General features: G+C 41.9%; 1 protein-coding gene and 1 long non-coding RNA gene across 3 annotated transcripts in view; one reads left to right on the top strand and one right to left on the bottom strand.

Annotated features, from left to right (window-relative positions):
* Positions 1-10,503, bottom strand: part of IFIH1 (interferon induced with helicase C domain 1) — a 29,822-nt gene extending 19,319 nt beyond the window's left edge. The window contains exons 1-3 of the mRNA XM_009934085.2: positions 9,910-10,503; positions 7,981-8,137; positions 5,593-5,757 (exon numbers count right to left, since the gene is read on the bottom strand). Of these exons, the coding sequence (XP_009932387.2) occupies positions 5,593-5,757; positions 7,981-8,137; positions 9,910-10,359 (772 nt within the window). The 5' untranslated portion in view covers positions 10,360-10,503. The remainder of the gene's footprint in view (positions 1-5,592; positions 5,758-7,980; positions 8,138-9,909) is intronic.
* Positions 10,244-17,404, top strand: LOC142362408 (uncharacterized). 2 transcript variants are annotated; one of them, XR_012765057.1, is made up of 5 exons: positions 10,244-10,323; positions 10,915-11,120; positions 14,311-14,381; positions 14,817-15,252; positions 15,835-17,404. It is a non-coding gene; the product is annotated as an uncharacterized LOC142362408 (long non-coding RNA). The 2 variants fall into 2 exon arrangements; XR_012765056.1 differs by having other exon boundaries at positions 14,311-15,252.
* The last annotated feature ends 575 nt before the right edge of the window (positions 17,405-17,979 follow it).

Consider the following 17,979-nt stretch of genomic DNA (forward strand, 5'->3'; position numbering starts at 1 on the left):
TGTGAGTTATATCTGTAGCAGAAGAAAATCAAAACCAGAAATGTGATTTTTTTTTAAAGGGTTTCTTCATGTAACATGAAAAGAGTAAACCATAGTTTCCAGGTAAATAAAAGCAGAGAGGAATTATTAGATCTTCCAAACTGTTTGCAAGTAAAAGCAGAGACCCACAATCCCATTACACCCGATAGAAGACCTGCACACTGCCACGGAAATCTGGGAAGTTTACCGTAGATATTCTAATGTTAAGATCTCCCTCTGCTGGGCAATTGATGTATTACACCGACCTTTTTTCTCAAGTGTAATTTATATAGCTAGATTTTCCAAAACTGAGTCCTTTTAATGTCTAAAGAGACACACAGTTCTTCCAGAAAAATCTGCTGCAAACAGCCTCACCCTGCACTGTCAGCTTATCTGAAGCACTCTGCAACTGAGCTCACAGTGTGCATAAGAAATCTCTCAGAATAATAGCATTGACCTGTTTTGCTTTATTAGCTAGTGAACTTGTGTCCTATCAAGCTTGCTTAATTACCTCGTGAACTTGTGTCCTATCAAGTTTTTCACAGTTTTTTCCAATGAATATCCCATTATGGTCCATATCCATATTGTCCTCAACTTATTGTCTCCAACAAACAATTAATAAAGCAAAATAAATGCTGTGAATGAGAGTTTAGAACCCAAGGGAAGTTACAGTGTCTTAGAATGGTACTCCTGAAATGTACACTGCAAAATCTGGGTAAGTGAGGTGGAAATTAAACCCAGTCTGTGTTCAGTAAAAATACGAAGCTTTGACTTTCCTTTACACAAGTTTTGCTCTCCTTAAAAGGTGAATGAATAGCAGAAAAAAACCTGCTATTTCACAGTACAAGTATAATACAGACAACTGAAATGAAGCTACCTCAGCTACCACTAGAAGTCAGGTATTAGTTTAAGTCTTTATTTTTAGTTTTTCTAACATAACCATGAAAAGTGATGCAAATGTCTGTCTTGCTGTCCTACGGTTTTCCTAATTTACTCCATAGAGATCTCAGAATCTGATCCAACTATCAATCACCATCACCTGTAGGAAGTGTTAAGATGGACAAAGGCATTAAAGACTTTAAGCACCCAAATTAAAAGCCTGGTCTCCTAGAAATCAATGCAAACAACAGAAAGGCACTTTAAAATATATTCACAGCAGAAGACTGGTGTATATAAAATTTCCCTATTACTATATAACAGCATGCATTTAATATCACATTAACAGACAGCATTGTCCTGAAAAAAGAAGAAAATCTCACCAGTTATAACTTATGTTCAAAGACCTGTGACAAACTATTCAGTAGCATTAGTGGGAATTCCAACTATGAAGAAAACACTGCTATCTCTCGTTTTCACTTTCTAGGAATCCATGTGGATAGGAGAGAGAGGACAAAATTAAAATTCTATGTATCTAGTCCATGTGGTCTCCCATCTAAAATGACCTACTGAAAGATGTATATGCAGCAGAGAATATGCATTCACAAAGTGTTTTATACATAATTATCTGAATTACAATGTGCAGCATGCATTACAAAATAATCTCTCAACAGAAAACGTTAGTGGTGAAGTGAAATGCAAAATACTCATCTTCCAAATGAAAGGTGAATAGATTAACGTCCTCCTTTTTCAACTGTGGTAACTTTCTTGGATTATAAAAAAACCCCAGTAAGTCTTTTCAAAACAATGATGATAAAGGAGTTGGTATTCTAACAGCTGTTTTCACCACTTTCACTTGTCTTCCCTTACAGTGCTACTTGCACACTGTAACACAGCATATTCCGCAGAAAGATTTTCAGTCACTTTGCACTAAGAAGTAAGAAAGTAAGTATAAAGACAATGGAATGCAACAAAAAAAAAAATGGATCTATGCAATATTAATTAAAGAAGTCTTTCCTGTCCTGTGCTACATTATGTCACAGAACAAGTTTCAAACATCAGAAAATAAAAATGAAGGACCAAAATATAAACAGGCTATTAGAATTGGCCCTTTCAAGTTAATGAGCAGTTTATCTAATGTGAAGCATTAAGGGACATTTTATGAGACATTATTGAAACCTCCAGTTAATTACAGTGTACTTATTTGTTCAAATCAACTTTTTTTTATGAAACAGGCCTTGAAAAACAGAGCTGCTATTTATTTCAATTGTTATTCATACAGGTAACTGTAGCCTTAATCCAAGTGTTTTATGTCTGACCATGCAAACTTACTGCTTTTGTGTTGCTTTTTGTGTGTGCAGTTTCTTCTCTGTGTTTTCACATACACGTTTCTCTCTAGTTCTCTTAGGCTAAATGATCTATTTCTACTTTGTCTTTATGACCCAACTGCCCTCATATCTTCTGACTCCCTCTGTCTCAGCTACTCCAATAAAAGGGTCAGGGAAGGCTTCAGACACAATGCAAATTGCAGTAATTTCAAGTGACTTGAAAAAGCTTCTTTCTCGTTGAAATCTGTCCTTCTCAATACATGAAGGAATGGTGGGAGGGTACTGCAAAACTGACAACACTTGACAGCATCAAATTGCAAATCAGGTGGGTTCCCAACCTACTTGGAAGTAGAGTCTGGGCTCCAGTTGTATTTTCAGCTGCCTAGTCTAAAAATGCAGTCTTATGAGATCATGAGAAAGGATGGAAATGGAAAAAGACTTGAGTGCAGTTAAGTCTGTGTGTATAAGTGCATAGAGATCAAAGCTTACTGCACTTCAAGATGGCTGAATGTGAGCCAGTTACTCTACTGCCATCTTTATGAATACTATCTCCTGGCAGCCCTTGCTAGGTTGCATCTACACTGCTGGTTTAGTTCAACTCAGAAGTGCACATTTACAGTGCATCTGTCAGTTGTCCCCACTTACACTACTTTGGTTCATGTCACAGAGCTGGTTTAGATCACAAGAAATGAACCCCTGTCAGCTGAAACCAAATGAGATGTGTTCCACCACTTGCAGGCATACACTCCACACCAGACTGAAGTCAATCTGAACCAATCTGCTAGAATCCATGTAGTACGTACACCCTTAGCACCATTTTTTCATGGAACAGATCCACTCAGCTGCACAAACTGCTAATACCCACTGTCAATTAATTTCAGTACAGTTCAGTGTTGAGGAGACCATAGTTCTCAGGCTAGAATTAGCTTGTGCAGGCTACTTAACAGCTGATAGATCTAGTTACCTGTAACCCTCAATCTGACAAGAGTCAGGTAAAAGATCAGGCTAACAGCAATGAAAACCTGCCCTCAGTGAGCCTTAGCCTTGTCCTGAAAGAATCCTAAGAGTGTGGATAACTCAGTTTCATCCATTCTGAATCATCATTAAATATCTGGCACCTCTTCTTTATACTGCCAAATTATGTTCTAATCCAGGAAAACCAAGTTGGTATTTTTGCTGTAGTTAATAATTCACTATTTGCTACAAAACATTGTGATATGCTGTTAATATCATGCTAAATGAGAAATAGGCTACTACTGTTGCACAGTGAAAGGCTGCAGTTTTCAGAGCCAAATTTTTTTTTTTTATTTATTCATGTTTGATAAAAAAAGAGCAGCCTTAGCTGTCTTACTCCTTTGGCTGAGTAAGCCCACTAAAATAATTTCAGGCAGGATTTATCTCAGTTGTAACTATTGTCTGAGCTCCATCTGAACTTGTAACACATATGAATGATTCCTTAATCATACAGCATATGTTTGAAACCTTGGTTTCCAGCTATGTCTGGGAATTGTTGCTGGTAACTGCTGTTGCTCATCATCAGCTCCCAAGACACATTTTTAAAAGTGGATCCATATGAACAACAGGCCACAATAATTTCTAAAAATTTGTACTAAAAAGGTACTTCTGAGCATGTGATGTAAGTGACAAAGGTTGTTTGATGCTCTGTAAATATAAATCCTCAAAGTAAACAGAAAAATTACTTGTTGGACAGCACTAAAGGACTTAGCAAAACCAAATATGTTTTCCAGTATAGAATTACCAGCCTTCTAGAAAGAAGTACTTAGTACAGCTACAGTTATAGTGGTACAGAAATATTCCTCTTGATTTAAACTTTGTCAACACTGGGAGGAGTTGTTAATGTAAGCCAAATGTTTTCATTGGCTAGTACAAACCTATCCTGAATAGGTCTGAAATAAATTATTCATTTAAGTTGTTAAAAGGGCTACTTAGGAGGAAAGGAAGATCATCAGTGTTGCTCAATTATAACAGAATCGAGCAGCCCATTGTAGATAAAACATCATCACTACAATCAGGACACAGAAAATGTCTACACAAAGGCTGCACATAATGTGCTACAGATTTTTTGGCCCTGTCCTCCCAAGCCATTCTGCACTGTGGTAGCAAATTGGTTTCTGAACCAGCTTTTACAGAATCACAGAATGGTAGGGGTTGGAAGGGACCTCTGGGGATCATCTAGTCCAATCCCCCTGCCAAAGTAGGGTCACCTACAGCAGGTTGCACAGGACCTTGTCCAGGCAGGGTTTGAATATCTCCAGAGAAGGAGACTCCACAACCTCCCTGGGCAGCCTGTTCCAGTGCTCCGTCACCCTCAAAGTAAAGAAGTTTTTCCTCATGTTCAAATGGAACTTCCTCTGCTTCAGTTTCTGCCCATTGCCCCTTGTCCTGTCACTGGGCACCACTGAAAAGAGTCTGGCCCCATCCTCTTGGCATCCATCCGTATGATATTTATAGGCATTTATAAGGTCCCCTCTCAGCTTTCTCTTCTTCAGGCTGAACAAGCCCAGCTCCCTCAGCCTCTCCTCATAGGACAGATGCTCCAGTCTCCTCATCCTCGTAGCCCTCCGCTGGACTCTCTCCAGTAGTTCCTCATCTTTCTTGAACTGGGGAGCCCAGAACTGGACGCAGGAATCCAGATGGGGCTTCACTAGGGCAGTGTAGAGCGGAAGGAGAACCTCCCTCGACCTGCTGGCCACACTCCTCTTAATGCACCCAGGATCCCATTGGCCTTCTTGGCAACTGGGCACACTGCTGGCTGAAGGTCAACTTGTCATCCCCCAGCACTCCCAGGTCCCTCCCTGCAGAGCTGCTTTCTAGCAGGTCCGCCCCAAGCCTGTACTGGTGCATGGGGTTACTCCTCCCCAGGTGCAGGACCCTGCACTTGCCCTTGCTGGACTACACCAGGATCCTCTCCACGCAACTCTCCAGTCTGTCCAGGTATCTCTGAATGGTAGCGCAGCCTTCTGGTGTATCAGCCACTCCTCCCAGTTCTGTAGCATCAGCAAACTTGCTGAGGGTACACTCTGTCCCTTGATCCAGGTCATTGATGAATAAGTTGAACAAGTATGACAACATATTCTCGTCCTAGAGCAACTCCTTGAACTGAACAAATTTGTAGATCTGACCCTTTAAATTGCTACTGCTGTTAATTCATAGGAAGAAATGGAATTTACTGCTTAAAAAAAAAAATCAAGATTTACTTTTTCTATTCATTCCCTTTACCTCGACAGTACCATATGTTTCTGAATTTTTGAGCAAGACGGGAGCTAATGCACCAAGAACGTTCTCTCAGTTACCTGCAGTTACTAAAGTTTAACTGGTACCAGCACAAAATACCAGTTAGTGGACACACCTGAAACTACAATAGATGTTTCCAATACACTGTTCTCACTGATGAAATGATCATTCACATTTTCTTGCTGTTTCAAATCTTCCACTACAGCATATCCTGGTTGGCTTGCAACTTCTGTTTCTTCTTTTGTACTGTTCTTCATTCCATTTTGTGTATTCTCTGTTCCTAGAAAATAAATAGAAATTCCACAGCACTATAAAACATGTAATTTCTTTTAGTGTGGACCACAGAAAACATAGAACTAACCTGCATTCATCATGCACGTAACAGCATAACATATGGTCTTGGTCTTGACTTACAGTTTGGAATTTTGATGTTCTAATAAATACTTATTATGAAAATTGTTTGTCATAAATCTCAAATATTTCCAGTCACTGTAAACATCTGAAAATTAAATTTGTGGACTAGACCACATTTCCTACCTTATCAGTTCCATTGGTCCTGTAAGCTTATGAATGGATGTACCCTACAGCAGGACTTCAAAACTTGCCCATAAAACAGAAAACCTGACACAGCTTTCACAAAATGTTTTCCCTCCTTCCACTTCTTTGTCTTATTTCAAATATGGAAATAATTTCTCTTTGACTTCTCTGTTCTTTTATTTTTATTACACTCATACAGAACTAGGCATGCTCCAAAGACAAAAAATGCTGTTAAATAAATTGTAAACATTTTTTGAAAAAACTGTGTAAGATTGCATTCCAGGGTTTTCCAGATTTAGAACTTAATTACTCTGCAATTAGAAATCAAATTTAAAGAAATTAATAGGTTTAATTTATTTCAGTACTTCTTTATTATAAAGTTCTCAATTTCTATGTGTAGGTGTCTGCTAATAACAACGTATTTTACCGTAACAAATCATTTGTGATCAACCTAGAGTAATAAAATGTAGCACCACTCTACTCCTTCCAAAATACCCAATCTTGGTGTTTCCCGTCTATGTCCTTATATCAATGGATGCTACAGCAATCATACACTTTACATATCTACACATGTACAGGACTGTGTAAATGCAAAATTTCTTATCCTCTGGTAACAGCAACACAATTTATGCTTTACATATGAATCTGAACAGTTTCTTTTAGGGTCTGCGTTGCCCAGGATTACTGAGAAACTGTGGAACAAATGCATCCACTCAGTATTGCATCAAACAACCGAATTAAACTTAAGTTTCACCTGATATGGTCTGTACCACACTGAAAATCCAGAAATGCAAAGTTTGAAAAGGATTTAAAAGAAAAATATGGAAAGAATTTTAATAATTTTCATATTTGCTAAATATTTAGTACTTTGTTTTCCTTACTGATAGCTAAGTAATGAAGATAAGAACTTAAGCCTGACAAAGTTGAAACACAAAATGAAAATTAGGACCCCAGTAGCTGCTGAGCTATTCCTAGCATCTGACTTTCACTTAGAACTATCTTCTGAGGCTCTGACTTGGTTGGTCTCATCCTGCAGACTGGCACACTCAACCGCCTTTTAACCGCACGCTCAAATATAGCAGCTGCTTATCTGTGTCTGGCAAAAGACAGGTTGATTCCTGTCCTCAGCTGGAAGAGACACCTTCATGCCTCTCTCATTCCAATCTTAATGCATTGTCTCATATGCAGCAACCGAAAGTACAGAGACATAGTTCTAGTGAGCTCCTTGACCGAGAAGGCTGAAGCTGCTAAATGGGAAATCTGCTAAAAAACTTCAGTCTCAAAGATCTTATAAAACATATGTGGAGCCCAGTAAAAAATGAGGGACAGAGTATTGGGTGGCTGCTTCCTTTTTCATATTTTAGAATCCAGGGGAGCACTGGGATAATTTTACAATATCATAATCATTGTACAGGAATAAAAAGTAGTAGCCAAAAACCTACAGCTTTTTAAATTTAATTTCTGTAAATAATCTCTTTACTAGTTTACTCTATTATTTATAGTTAGCTTATGAATGTCTTATCCCCAAGGAGACACACTGCAGTGTATTTTAAAAAGCTGCATATATTTCTAAACCATTTTGTAAAAGAAACACTAATCCTTGTGTTGAAGGAGAAATCCAGAAAAGGTTTGTTTTGTTTGTTCAAATTAATCTTCAGAATATTTTTAATGATTATAAAAACATTGCTTTGAAAACCAATAGCTTATAAAAGGTTTCAGTTTAATTACAATTATATACGTATTATTGTAATTCTGATATTGCTTAATGAGGATTTTTAGTGTTTAAGAATCCAGTGACTAAGCTATTAAATAACTTGATTTTGAAGTCCCCGGACAAGCAAAAGCATTAGTCTCAGTGTCACAGTGAAATCAATACGGTGAGAACCCTGCACTGTTTCCTAAATAACAGTACAAAAAAGAGAGACTAAAACCCCACACATTAGTACTAGTGAAATAAAATTATTACCTCCTGTATTTCCACTTAAATCATCTGCAAGGCCTCCATGTTGGGTTTCACGCAGAGCAATCAAAAAAGGAGAGAACCAATCTTTCTTCTGCACTATTCTGCTCAATAGCTCCCTTGCACCATCTCTGTTCCCACGATTGTCAGTCACAGCATGGATCTGGTGAAAATAAAACACCGAAAACAATCCTGAGACAGACTTTGGAAATGGTTCAGGAATGTTAGACTAGTACAGGTACAAAAGCATTTCCCTGGCATCATTAAAACATGCTTAAAAATAAAGATATTAAGTGGGCCTGCCACTCATCAGAAGAGACTTTACTGCAGTTTTGTCCAATCTCATGTTTATCCCATCTGGTTTCGGGTAGGATATATAAAACTTACGAGGCCTGAAATTTAATTGGAGAGACTGGCAGTACTGCACAACGGTTATAATAAGAACCACTATATAATAATAATTACTATCGTGGAATAATGATTGGTATTCACACTGGTTTAGGGAGTAGCCAACCTTGATTAAGGAGAATTGATGTCATACAGTTTACCAGAGTTCAGACTTAATCTGTAACATGACCTCACACATAAAACGGACCATTTCCCTGCTTAAACTCTGTCTTCATCACCTCCATTCCCACTTAAAGATACAATAGCTAAGCCTCTAGGAAGTGGCTGTTGCCCTCGGAGAAGCTCAAGGCTGTCATGAGCAGAGCTTGACATGTGATCACATGAGGAATAAAACGATGATCCCAAAAGTAAAACAGTCCAAGACGGGTGTTTAGTCCTCAAGGCCAATTTTCTTGAGGCTCAATAATCATCCATCCTGATATGCAAGAAATTGGGCAGGCATAAGCAGTGGAAATCCTTCACTGAGGCTGAACACTAAAAGGAAGTGCATGAGAAGTAGGAGTAGGGAGAAGTAAACAAAAAGGAATATAGAAATCCATTAAGAAAGCTGAGGCATTGTTGGAGTTGAAACCGGCAGGATTGTGAAGGGTGATGGAGGGCTTCATCAAAACACCGGCAGCAAAAAGATGACTCGAGGAAACATGTGAACCCATTGCCAGGGAATGGAGCTGGTACCCTCCTAAAACGCCCCTGCCTCTGCCTGCTGTGTTACCACGCTTGGCTCCCCACCCCTTAGGGTGCAGGTGGCCCTCACCACTACTTGGCACACAAGATAAAAATATGACTGTCATTTAACTGAGATGGAGCATTAGACTATCTAAAGCAAAAGCTCAGAGTGCACAGATGATGTGGTTCCACCCCAGGTTGACAGTTTTCCCCTTCTTGCTATGGCAAGTATTTTAATTTCTTTTTCTAACACTGCTTCAGGATACCCATTTATATGGGTTCCACATAAGTTTCACACTAGTCCAGATAAGTTATTCTTAGCCAAATGGAGTAAACACTGACAAAAGTTTTCATTAAAGCTTAACACTTGGTCTTTCTTGTCTAACTGGTACTTCTGCTCAGCTTCACTGTGTAGTATGATGCTCTTTAGAGAACCTATGTCAAAAAAGGGGAGGGAAGGTCTTGCTTTATTCCAGCTCAAATATTCTCTAGGATTTTACAGGCCGTCACTACTTTCTGGTATGGTTCATGGGCCAGAGGACACTTAATGGTCTTCTGAGCCTAAGGTCTGTGGCAAAATGGTAAGTAACAGTAGAGCCCGCCATATTCCTTCCACTTAGACACTCACTTGGTCTAACCCTCTGTTCATGGCATTTTTCTTTCCCTGGTTCTTAGCTGACATCTCACTTGCTGGCCCATTGCCAATGGTCTTCATTGGCTTACCTGGAGCACCTTTCCCTTTTCCCCCAAGTTTGGGTACTCTTCTTTCATTTTTGCACTTAGAAAGTCATTTCCAGCTGAGGCTTCCTACCTGCCCCAGGGGTGGCCAGTGGCTGTGGGCAGGCCGGGCACGCCACTTACCCGATCCAGGTCCTCGTCCTGGAAGATGCCCATCTGCAGGCACTTCTCGGCCACCTGCACGGTCTGCATTCTGTCCACCAGCGTGCTATGGAGCAGCTGCACCAAGTGCACGCAGAGGTCGTGGTCCGCCTCCTGAGCCGGCGAGGGCAGCTGGCTGAGGCTGGGGTTCACGTAGCAGGCGGCCAGGCTGCAGCCGCCGTGCTCCAGAGCCTGCAGGAACTCGTGGAACCAGCCGCACTCGCGGGGCCCCCGCTCCACGGCCCGCAGCAGCTCCTCCGCCCCCTCCACCTCGCCCCGCTGCAGGGTGGCCGCCCGCACCTTCTCCCTGTCCGCCGCGCTCAGCGAGGGAAGCCGGTCCAGCACCGGCTGCACCCGGATGAACTGCTTCAGCCGCGGCCTGAAGCAGGAGATCAGGTAGAGGAAGCGCTCGTCCTGGGGCTGCTCTGCCATGGCCGCGCTGGCCGCGCCCGGGGCCCGGGACGCCGCTGCTGCCGCTGGAGGACGGCGGCGGACGCGGAGGCGGCCGGGATCTCCGGCGGGCGGCTCGGTGTCGGCGAGGAGCGCGTCCCCCGCCCCGCTCCGGGCCCACCCCGCTTTATGCCAGCCCCGGCGCCGCTTTCGGTTTCGATTGCGGGCTCGGTGCGTGGCGGCGCGGACCTGCCGGGGCGCGGCTGCGCGTCGCTCCCGAATACGGGAAGGGAAACCTCGAGTTTAAAATAAAAGCAAACATAAACTTAAGTGGGTCCTGCGCTTCCCAGCTCCCGAGTTGCTGGGGCCGGTCACCGGTGTGCCCGGGGCTCTGCGCCGGGGGCTCTCCGGCACCAACCCCGGGGCGGCGAGGCACCGCGGCGGCGGGAGCCGGAGGGTTGCACGGACATCTGCAGGGTGTGCCCCTGTGGGCAGAACGCAGACCCGCAAAAGGCCATCAGGGAAGGAAAGCCAGCTTGCATTTTCCGGTGGTTTACTCTTAAAGACATTTTTGTGTGTGCCTGTTTTTCTCTTTAGTTTGAAGAGTTGCATCTTGCGTGCAGAGCAGGAGGCTGTGATGCGTGTGATGAACTTCCTCGAGGAGTCTGCGGGATAGTCTCTGAGGCTGTTGGCACAGTCTCTCCCTGAGATGTGGTTCCACCCATCTGGCAGATGTCACCGAGCTTCAGGAGCGGGCTTGGTTCCCATCGCGTGGTTTTAGGGAACCTCAGCGTGATTCTGAGGTAAAGCAACAGATCTTGACTCAATCTCACGTTTTGTAGCAAAACAATGGAGCAAATAGAGAGCACCTGGATTATTGAGTTCAGTTTTGGTCCGGGACAGCTTAAGAAAGAGAGTGAAACCCTGGAGAGGGTCCAGTGGGGGGCCAACATGGTTCTTACAGGATTAGAGAGCCTGGCACATGTTTGAAGGAACTGGGTTTATTCAGCCTAGAGAAAAGAACGTTCAGGGGAGATCCAGCCACGGTTTTTGGACTACCTCTTCATAGGGGTGCACAGGACAAGAGGCAATTGGAACATGTTTCTTCAGGGGAAATTCTGTACAGCTATAAGAAAAAATATTCTTCACTGTAAAAACAATTAGACACTGGAATATATTGCACAGAGACGTAGTGGGAGCTTCCTCAATAGAAATATTCAAGACTTGGCTTGACACGCCCCTTGATTTAATGCCTTACTTTTAAATGGAAGCCAGGTATCTCCAGAGGTCCTTTCTCAGCCTAAAATTTCCTGTAATTCAAATCGTGCCCTCAGAGACGTGCTACAGCATTCTGCTCACAGTGGAGCTTTCCTCAGTTGCAGGCTTCATTTGTAGAAATTAATTTGTTTCACTTTCATTTCACTGTTGTCCTTTCTGCTTATGTCAGGTTTCACTCTTATTTCATAACTACTTTTTTATTACTGCTTTATGCAAGATTGCTTTGAAAGATTTCCAGAGAAAGTCTCACTGCTTTTTTTCACCCACTACTTTTTCTTCTGTCTTCAGCACCTTCTTTGGATGACTCAGCAGCCTTTCTTGCAAGGCCTCAGGAACCTGCAGGAGCTGTTCGGGTGCAGCATGTGTAGACAGGCTGTTTGTACATTTGCTTCGTTTCCCGAAGCTGTGTGTGTAGCAGTGGTACCTCAGGTCCCGTGTATTTATACCACAACAATCCTTTACAGGTTCTGAGAGTTTGCAGACATTAAGAGGACACTTGTGACTTACAGAGGGGGGGAAAAAAAATCAGTGCTGCTTGGTTATTCCAGCTGCTGCTCGGTTGCACAGATGGTGGCTGAGCTCCTGCTCTGTCCATGGATGATGCGAATGTCCTGACTCAGTTGCTCTCCTCTAGCTGGATGTTTACCCCTCATAAACGCAGTAATTTTTGAGGCCTTTGTCCCTTTCAGATGTGACTGCAATTAGTCACAGGGTTCATAAGCAGGGGAGGAGCACAAGGCCTCCCTCACGGGGCAGCCAGGCAGAGAGGCTGCGCCGTGCCAGCTCCCGGCCCGCACGGTCAAAGTCCGCGGGTACAGCTGGGGGACCGGCTCGCACCCATCGGCTGAAGCACACGCAGAAACACCCCAGGAGCTTCATCCAGGGGCCACCTGCGCCGGGCTACCGCGCCCGGGGCACCGCCACCGCCTGAGGCGCCGCCCCGCGCGCGCGCCCATCCCCAACGGCCGCTCGGGGCTCGCGGGGTCAGCCGGTGGGCGGGGTCTCGGCTGGCCAATAGCAGGGCTCGGTTTTGCCGGGGAGGCGGTGCTGCGGCGGTTGCGGCTGCTTGGCCACGCTCCCACCCGGGCGCTGAGGAGGCTGAGGGCGGCCGCCAGCTGCGCCCCGCAGCAGTAGAGTCCAGCAGGGTTCGGTCTTTCGTCAGGTGCTCGGGATTTCCCATTCGAAAGCGAAGATGAGCGGACCCCGTTAATCCAGCAGAAAGCAAAGGAAAGCAGCTTTTAAATCCAGCGCTGAGAAACAAACGTTGTCGTCAGGGTCTGACGCGAGCAGAAAATACGGGTTTGGGACCAGAGGGCGCAAATCTGCAGTGCTCAGGCTGGCTTACTGGCTGATCTCCTGGTTTCAATGAGATCTTTACTGGTTCCACATTTTTTGTCGTCCTGGTGTTGCTGCAGCCCATGCTGGAGGAATTGCAGCGTGCGATACTGCTGGGTGGAAGATCTTCTCCCGTGTTACTCTGCTTAGCCAGCAAGCACACCTGAGCTTCCCATGCATTTTCTGGAGGAATATGTAACTGAATAGAATCTTCAGAAATAGCTATATATGCATTTAATTTACATAACAAACCTTGCCCCAACAGTGACAAAGGACACTCTGGCATATAGAGAAATTAGTGAGATACTGTAGCATTTCCAATAGTACAGTCTATCGGTTGTAAAAGTGACCTTAGAGTCCTTTTTCCCATGGCACCAGTTACACTAGTTTTAATTTCACTTAGAGGTCCCTTACAATCAGTGAGTACTGTATGAGTTGCTCCACTGTCTATTAAAAAAATGTATAGTCTGGTTCCCCAGCTTTACTGGAACCAGAAGGTCGGCTGGGGAGACTTTAATAGGTTCCTCCAGTCCCCTTCCGTCTAATCCTACCTCTGCCAATACCTCGGCAGCTGCCTCCATTCCTTTTACTTGATCAAATAGGACTTACAGATGGTAATATGAACACTGCAGCGTCACGTGTTAAAAGGAGCAATAGTCAGGGAATTGAGTAGTTCAATACAGGGAGAAAGACCCATGGAAGGTGGCAAAAATCCACACAGGTCATGTGTGCAGCCCCATAGGTTACAAGATGGTTCTGGCTTCTGTGGTGCTGACATGCACCCTCTCAAGAACATAGATCTGCAGAAGCAATGTATTGGAAGATCTCCAGTGACAGGCAAGTGACCTTCTGTTTTAGATTAGAGGGGCTTCTTTTTTTTTTTTTTTTTTTATACTTTAAATTGCATAGGCTCTGGACCTCAGTGCTTCTGTTTCTGCTTCACATCCCTGCACTAGGTGAATAATGAGAGAATTTGATGGGCAAAAGGAAAAGCACCTATTAATCATTTCAAAGTGGAAACGCTAACAATTTGGATACTAAGTATTGAAAAAAGCTGTCAATTTTAATCAACTTGCTGATTATTTTCACATGAAATTTCTATGTTAGAAAATGCTAGAACTTTGATAGAGGTTTTGAATATGTTTAGTGGATGTTTAATTACCTGTTGACCTGCTCGCTGCCATTGATATGCCCTGAGCAGAGATTTCTTCTTACTGCTTCCAGTTTAGATCAGGTGCTCTTCGCTTATGGTGACTATTTAACAATGTAAGAACATTTTTGGTATCGCTACAGGTAATCTAATGCATTACAAATCACTGATATTTTTTGCAAGTTAAATGTGAATTGTCAACTCTGACAAATGTGTCATTTGTTCTACAGGGTGGAGAAGCAGATGCTGAACAACTGCAGCGGTAGCTAATGCAGTCTGGACTCAGTGGAACCCATTATTAGTAAGGTGCCGCGTGTTTTGCTATGGCAGCCAGGCAGGCACAGCTCAATGTTAAAGAGAGATTACCACTGCTGCCTTGCCTTCTGAGGTGCAAAGTTGAGAAGGCTGGGGTTTTATGCCTAATCTAATTCTGTTACCCTTCAAAATTAAATGATGATGATGTTAAGGAGGCTACTCCAAGATAGTGAGTTAATGTATCTGTGGGTTCTGTAGTAGACAGACAAAAAACCAAAAAAATGGTGTCTTTAGTATCTGGCTACTTGAATGTTTTTTGTTTCTTTCTCAAATTGGATTAAAAAAAATGAACTCATGGTCACTGTCATTTCTGAAACTAATTATTAAGAATAGTACCAGTTACAAACTTCTTGTTCTTTTTTTTTTAATTACCCTTTAAGCATTCAGATTAGAAACTTGCAGAGTTATTATATCTATGTAGGATAGAATCATAGAATCATGAAGACTGGAAAAGGCCTCTAAGATCATCATGTCCAACCGTCAACTCAACACCACCATGCCTGCTAAACCATGTCCTGAAGTGCCATATCTGCACGTTTTTTGAACACCTCCAGGGACGGTGACTCCACCACTTCCCTGGGCAGCCTATTGGTGATTATGAAGAACTTGAATTTTAAATTCTCTTAAACTGATAACTTTTAATTGTAGTTTTGTTTGAGCATTTATGTTGGAGTGTAGATACTGGTTATGGAGGTGTATTGTTTGTATAATTGCTTTATTTGGTTTGCAAGTCTTGCGCTTTGTAATTTTACAGAGTGGCTCCATTCATGTTAAGCTGACCACCAGCAGTGTGAGCATTAGAAGTCAGAACTTTCATTAAACTTTCACAGTTTCTCGAAAGGAAAATTAAGATAAAGGTATGATCATCATTCCTGATAGTGTACTTAATGCATGCAACTGTAACGAAATCATCAAAATACCTGTAAAAAACATTTATCTTGTTGTTAACATATAATTCAATTTGCATCTTAATATTGAAAGCGTAATTCTTTAGTTGATATTCACTGCTTTTCTATTCTACTGCAGATTATTACTGTGAATAGTCCTGCTTGTTGGTGGTGTAACTACTTTATTGCTAAGGGAAGTGATGGCTGGATTATGGAAGTTATTGATAGAATATAGGTAGCAAGATGTGAACTGTTCAGCTGACTAAATAAATTTTGGATGTGCTCTAATACTGTGAAATGAGATTGAGGAATCAGATTTGTTGCTAAAAATCCAAAAGCAGAAAGAGACTTGACTATCCCGTCATAAAATTTTGTGAGCGCTTTTCATCTAGTAGAGAAGTTACTACTAATATTTGAACTTGTGGGTCCCTCCATCTGTCGGGATGGAGTTAGGCCATTCCTTTTGAAGCTCATTGATGGCTGCAGTGTGACTGCACTTGTCCCCCTACCAAAATCTCCGAACACTGACTTGCCTGTTACTTCCTCCTCTAGTTCTTGCAGCACACCGTGGCATTCTGAGTGCTCAACTGCTGGAGCAAAAGAGGAACACCAACCCGTCAAAGTTAATGTTTGGAAGAACTGCTGTGAATGGAAGCTGTTGTGGAGTTTTTAACCTTCCTGCGTGATAAGACAATACGATTTGAACGAATACTTTGCTTTTTAAGTGCACAAGTCACAATGATAAATTTGTTTTTTGCATTTTACTATATTTAGAAGCATGGCTTTTTTATCTGCATACGTATAATTCCAGACAAGTAAATTTCAAGAGCTTCATGAAAAGGAAAAGCTTATGGTCATGCATAGTAGGCCGTGTCTTATAAATGGGTAGCTTGCTTAAACAAATAAAACATCAGATACCCTAAATGCTATATACGTTTTTTTTTTTCAGTAGTAGTGGCATTCTGTCTCAGATGGCATACTCTCAAAAATTCTGCTGCTTTGGAGAAACTGGATCAGTGGATTCCATTAAAAAACCAAAATGTTCCAGGTAAAACTTTCTTACTGCTCCAGCTTGTTGCAATACAGTGGGTTCTTTGTGAGGCAAGCTCATACAATACTGTTGGAATATAGCTAATTGTATTTTTTTTAACCTCACCTAAGACTTTTCCCCAAGGAGATCCGTAGGTGTGGTGTTCTAGGGTTTTTTTGTTTTTGTTTTTGACTTGTGCATTTTGGTTTTTGAATTTTTTTTTCAGGACCTCAGCTTGTCTCAAAACCTTGCAATGGCTATTCATCTGGAGCAGTGAAATCAGTTGCTGAATAGGTCTTGCATGGTAAACCCATTCCATGATTCACTCTAGATTCTCTAAAAGAGAATGATTCAAGCAGCAGAAGTGTCTGGCTTGAAGACAGGCATTTAGACAACACTTTTGATCAAAATATTTTGTGAAAATTTGGGCCTCAATGGATAGCAATTGTCAGCTTTATTACCCGGATTTTGTAACTAAAACGTATCTTAGATTTTTGATTTCGTCCATCAGTGAAGTTAGAGGGAGTGGACACGGATGTAACTTCCAGTTCTACCTGAGGGATGGAGGTCAATATGATACATGGAGATTGTTGTGTGCGTAGGATTTTCTGAAAAGGTTGATTTTTGTGTCTCTGTTCTGCATGCTTCAAACCAGTGAGTGGTGTCCTGTGTAATCCTGTGCTTTTATGTTTATTCCCATGGTGTTATGAGTATACTACATATAATTAGAAATTTTTTTTGCTCAATGTTTTTGATACAGAGAAATAATCAGTTTTTTGATAGCTCTTAGTTATGTTTGCGTTGTAGTAACTAAATTCAAGTCAGTCACAAATGAAATGTTCACATCCTGTTGCTTGTGGGTGAAATAAGTGCATTACATTTATTTGTGCATATTGAGATTTCTTGCAAATAAGTTTTCATGGTGATATAAAATACTGAATATATGTGCAGTGTACAAGTGCTTTTATTTGTACAGTAAACAATTTTCCAGGAGATCTTTTCTGAAAGCAAAATAGCAACTTATAATAACTGCATTATACAAACACCTGTTACACAAACAGGATTTGCTACAGCACATAGTAGAGTCATAGAATCATAGTAGTGAAGTATTTATCTCGATTAAATTTTCAGATCTTTCTTTGTATTTTACACTTTACAATATCATAAAGTTTCAGTATAGAAAATGTAAATAATGCATAAAAGCAGCATATTCCTCCTGTGGGAGGCTTTAGTTTGGGCCATTTAATTTCCATTCCAAAGAGAATAGCCATATTCTGCATTTGTTAATAATCAAAGAACTTCCCAAGTGGGCATTAAACAAAACCCAAGTAGCTAGATGAAGAAAGATGTTTCTTCATTAATAATACAGTTGTATCTACTACTCAGAGGTACAGTGAGAAAAAGTAAGCTTGCCATAGTGATGCCTTCATGGAGTTACAAGCTCTGGGACATGCTCCTTCAGTATCATTGATAAAGCTTGGTGTTATCTTGATTTTTGTATGTGATCTATTCTGTGGATCTTGTTTGTTTTTTTCTCCCATCAAGCTACTTTCTGTTTAACATCTGATATATGCTTCACGTCTAGAAGAGTCGTATGTCATATGTTTGTGACCTAGACAGCCCGATCGAGTGCACCCTCAGCGAGTTTGCTGATGACACCAAGCAGT

This window comes from Opisthocomus hoazin, chromosome 9 (genome assembly GCF_030867145.1).
Source record: "Opisthocomus hoazin isolate bOpiHoa1 chromosome 9, bOpiHoa1.hap1, whole genome shotgun sequence".
NCBI lineage: Eukaryota > Metazoa > Chordata > Aves > Opisthocomiformes > Opisthocomidae > Opisthocomus > Opisthocomus hoazin.